At 43.4% G+C, this 4,918-nt stretch overlaps 1 protein-coding gene across 3 annotated transcripts in view; it reads right to left on the bottom strand.

Annotated features, from left to right (window-relative positions):
* The window catches only part of MLIP (muscular LMNA interacting protein), a 205,292-nt gene that overhangs the window by 126,644 nt on the left and 73,730 nt on the right, over positions 1 to 4,918 (bottom strand). For all 3 annotated transcript variants that reach the window (XM_019537542.1, XM_019537543.1, XM_019537544.1), the window contains exon 2: positions 2,665 to 2,745. In XM_019537542.1, coding sequence (XP_019393087.1) covers positions 2,665 to 2,745 — 81 coding nt within the window. The remainder of the gene's footprint in view (positions 1 to 2,664; positions 2,746 to 4,918) is intronic.

Genomic DNA, 4,918 nt, shown 5'->3' with positions numbered 1-4,918 from the left:
GGGGCTGGGGGGGAAGGGGGCTGAAGTTCACTGAGCTACAGCCCCACAAGAAAAAAAAATGGGAGGGCTATGCTTGGGAAATGTGGGGGAGGGGGAACACACACACACAAGGGCTGGGGAGACTCAAGCTGGCTTACTCAACCACACACCAAACACCAGGACAGGGTGAGTGGACTGTGGGATTTACCACACAAGGGCAAAAACACACCGGAAAGGCTGCTGAGGCAGATGTAAATGATGGCTGGTGCTGTGGAGGGTCTTTGTTTGTTGAAAATCAGTCCAGGAGCCCCTCAGACCTCCAGCCAAGCACTCAGCAGCAGAGTAATAGGCAGGAAAACAAAGCAGGATCAGATGCAGTAAGTGCAGGAGCAATCAGTCAGGCAGTAATCTAGTGCAGTTGTGGTGTTGAGTGGTGCAAGGTCGTGCAGCAGGGAATCTTCCTCTCTCCTGAGAGGGGGCAGCAGCAGAACAGATGGCAGCAGTAGCAGCAACAGGAGCAGCAGCAGTGGTAGCGGCCATCCAGTTCAGCCACTCAGGGTGTGCTTCAGGTGAAAGTGGAGGTGAAGGAAGGGGGTGGCCTGCTAAGCAGCTGGGACAGGCAAGGCACCTTTAGGCTGTGGCAGTGATGGTGGAGGAGGGGTCCACAGGCAGTGTAGGCTCCCACTCTAGGCTGTCCCCCAACTGCAGCTTGGTGGTGGGCTGGCAGCAGGCTGGAACAGGGGTGCAGAAGCTAGGGTGCAGTGCAGTGGGCCCCTCCCCAAGCAGCAGTGGCATGCAGCAGAGGACCACCCCCATGGGGGGGGCAGCAGCTCAAAGCGGGAAGGGGTGCAGCTAAATTGCCCCTAAAAGCTCTGAGAACAAGCCAGCAGCTAGCAGTAGGCAGAAGCAGGAAGGGGCCTGACAATCTTCTCCACAGAAGCTCCTGAGACCAAGCTTGCAGCAACCAGCAGCAGCAGCTTGGGACAAGAAGGGACTTAGCCAACTTCCTCCCAGAGGCTCCTCCCCCAGAAGCTCCCCAGAGTGAGTAGCCCTGAGCTTTTTGCCAGGGCAGCTTTTTATACCGCTGGGGCTAGCACAGGTGCTTGCCCCAGACTCTGGCTCTCACTGGCTGCAGATCAGGGAGGAGCTGAGCAAGGTCACTTTGCCCCAAGTGGCACAACTTGCCCCACACCAAAGTGCATGTTCAGGCACATGCGCTGCTGCAAAAATCTCCAGCACAAACGTGTGCCACTCCCATTTGAACTGCTGTAAGAACACGTGCCTGCATGTGTGGCTGCGCTCAATGAAAACAAAAGGTCAAGGATTGTTGTATCATGCCTCAAATATATTCTCACTTACAGTTTTTTCTATCTTCAGCTAAGCAAACAGCCCCATATAAATATAAATGAGAAAGCAAGTAGTAGGACATTCCTCCATCTTCTATAGAACCTGAAACAGTTGGTCCCTGTCTTATACCCAAATTTTCCTAAATTTTCTTTTGAATAATATTTTGTTGGTGACGGACTGATAAAAAGTGAATACTTTTTAATTTTTAAAAACTGGCATTTTAAAAAAATTTTTGGCTTAAGATTATCTAGGGATTGATTAAAAACTAGAACATTTTTTACAAATTTTGCTTCATTAGAAAGTAATATTTTAATCAAAATTATTCTGACCAGAAAAAAAAATCAACTAGCTGTGCTCTCAGTTGCCTGTCTCCTAACATTCACACTATCCGTGTCCTCCTGTGCAAAGCATCCATCTTCACTTCTTTAAACTACTTGAAATATTTTCAATGGATATCTGCTTCTGAACACCATGCTTATTGCCCTATTTGTGTGATGGTATCTTAAAAATTATACATTCTTAGAACAGAAACCAATAAGAATAAAAATCCCATCTACATTTATAACATTATGACTTGGGTTTTCAAAGTGTAAAAGTGAAGCACCTAAATGCTACAACTAACATTGTAATTGACAATATTTGATACAAAATGCCATCATTGTTCAAAAATCAGTTCAATATTCCCAAATATCTTACTTCTTAAGTTTTCTAAATCTATTAATAGAACATGCTAGAAGATAAAGTTTTAATACTTGCAAAACTATTGCTTTCTTGATCAATTGGGAAAAGAGCTTTATGATGAAGCTAAATCAGCATTTTAAATAATATAGTTTAACAGATTTCATACAGTATAAATTAACCAGTGGCACGCAGGTAGACTGTTGTTCTCGTTTACAAGTAAGCTGTCCAGAGCAAATGTTCTGGGTCCAAGTCTGCCTTCTGATACACAGTGAGGGAGCAATGAGTGTCTTATAAATATCTATACAACAGATATGTGGTCTTACCAAATGGAGATCTATCTATTACAGAATACAACTGAGACCTACCTAAAATGTTCCACATTCATGCTGTATTCTAGATTCATGGAATATTTTGGAAAACACCAGAGGCAATCTCCTTTGATCTCCTTTGATCATGAACTGAACACAATTAAAGCCAACTGGGATTTTCTTCTACTGATGACTACAGCACTTAGCCCTCTATAATTTGTACAAGAATTAAAGAATAAATTGTAAAAGTTGAGATAATCTAAATATGCTGCCTCATAATAAAATAACTTTCTCAACTCTCAAGACATGTTACAAAGATTCAAAGCGATAATGACTAAAAATCTCTTACCTGTTCTGTATTAAGGAACTTCAGTGGACTGGCGACATGAAGATCTCTTTCCTCTGTCCGTTGTCCATATGTAGCATGCAGCTTGGAAGGGGAAAAAAAGGGCTTTAAACAAAAATGTGAATATGTGTGACAGAATGGGGAACAGATTAGATTTTCCACTGTCCAGCTTTCTAGAATTTAACAGACTATTCATCTAAGTCAGTCTGCGTGGGTCTAAAAGAATTTTGGATACAAAAAGTCATTGTTAAAGTACACAACATGTTTCACAATAAAGAAAAAATTATTGCTTGCATATTTAATAACTGTAATAGAGAGGAGAGAGTAGCAACATATAATTTCCATGTTGTCTTTGACTGAGCTAATCAAAATCATTAAAAAATTGTTGGTTTTAGATTATTCTATGTGACTGGATTCTTAAGTTAGTTACCACACATGCCAAATTTAAGTGTACAAGGACCATTTTTGGTATGGATTTGCTTATGTACAAGAACACTAACACTTGTAATAAATTATTTTTAATCAGAATGGTTGTATTAGGAGTTTTCATATTTGTTTTTTTCAACCTTCACTTTGTCTTTTTGGAAAAATATATATTTTCTGCTTTTCCAGTGAGCATAAGCAGTTACTAAACGTGGTCATGCTCCATTCTTCAAATGTTTTAGTGTGTGGGAGAAGGAATGGAAATAGATTTTCAAGGACATTGTGCATTTTGTACTGAGAACAAACCAAGAAGTAATGGAAGTTTTTGTAGCTGAGGACTGGACAGCAGAAAAAAATAATTCTATTCCTACTTCTGAATCAGACTTCTTGTAGGGCTTTGGGCAAGTCTCTGTAACCTTGTCCTAACCAAAATAGTTTGACAATACATGAATAATTTCAATTCCTTGGTATGTCTGTAATCCACAATGTATCAATACAGTAGCATAACTAGGGGGAGCTAAGCAGGAACCAGACGTAGACATTGTTTTAGAGGGGGCACCAGAATTGCCCCCTGCGCCCCAGGAGTCTTTCATAGATTTCATAGACACTAGGGCTGAAAAGGACCTTGGAAGATCATGAGTCCAGCCCCCTGCCCCAGGGGCAGGAAGTCAGCTAGGGTCAAAGGATCCCAGCCAGATATCCAAATGTTTCTTAAAAGAGTCCAGAGTAGGTGTTTGCACCACCCCTGGAGGCAGTTTATTCCAGGCCTTGGGGGCTCAGACAGTAAAGGCATTTTTCCTTATGTACAGCCTGAAACGGTCTTGGAGGAGTTTGTGACTGTTTGACCTTCTCATTCCTTGGGATGCTCTGGCGAACAGGCATTCCCTCACATCCTGATTACTCCCTTATATATTTGTAAGCAGCCACCAGGTCCCCCCTGAGCCTGCGGTTTTCCAGGCTGAAGAGTCCCATGGCTTTCAGCCTCCCATCATAGGGCCTGTTCTCCTGCCCTCTGATCATACGTGTGGCTCTCTTCTGGACTCTCTCAAGCTTTTCCACATCCTTTTTAAATTGTGGAGCCCAGAATTGGATACACTACTCCAGCTGCAGCCTCACCAAGGCTGAGTACAGTGGGAGGATGATATCCTAGGATTTGCTTGAGAAGCATCTATGGATGCAACCCAGAGTTTTGCTCACTTTACCAGCTGGCTTATATTCATCTTGTGGTCAGTCATGACCCCCAAGTTCCTTTTGTCTGTGGTGCTAGCAAGTGTAGCACTGCCAAGTCTATAAGCCTGCTGTGGGGTTTTTTACCCCCAAGGTGGAGTACCTTGCATTTTTCAGCATTGAACGCCATCATGTTTTCATCCACTCATTTTCTAAGACTGTCAAGGTTGGCCTGGATCACCAGCCTATCCTTATGTGTAGACGCTTTACCCCAAAGTTTGGTGTCATCAGCGAACTTGGCCAGTCCACTTCTGACACCAATGTCTAAATTGTTAATAAAGATATTAAAGAGCATAGACCCAAAGACAGAGCTTTGGGGGACCCCACTGGTCATGGCACACCATGATGATTTGCTTCCATATATCATCACTCTCTGGGCCTGACCACAGATTTTAACCCAGAGTTAAAATGGCAGGCGTTGTCCTGAACTGCCCAAGCATAGGCGACAGACAGGCATGGCCCCTCACACAGTAGTATATCTAGGCAAGATATCTCCCTGGTCAGATTTTGCCAGGGAAGTTTCATAGTTTCATAGTTTCTAGGGTCAGAAGGGACCTGAGCAGATCATCTAGTCCGACCCCCTGCCATGGCAGGAAAGAGTACTGGG

The sequence above is a fragment of the Crocodylus porosus genome, unplaced genomic scaffold, assembly GCF_001723895.1.
Source record: "Crocodylus porosus isolate Cpor-Errol unplaced genomic scaffold, CroPor_comp1, whole genome shotgun sequence".
NCBI classification, from domain to species: Eukaryota; Metazoa; Chordata; order Crocodylia; family Crocodylidae; genus Crocodylus; species Crocodylus porosus.
This window is presented reverse-complemented; position numbering and strand designations above follow the sequence as displayed.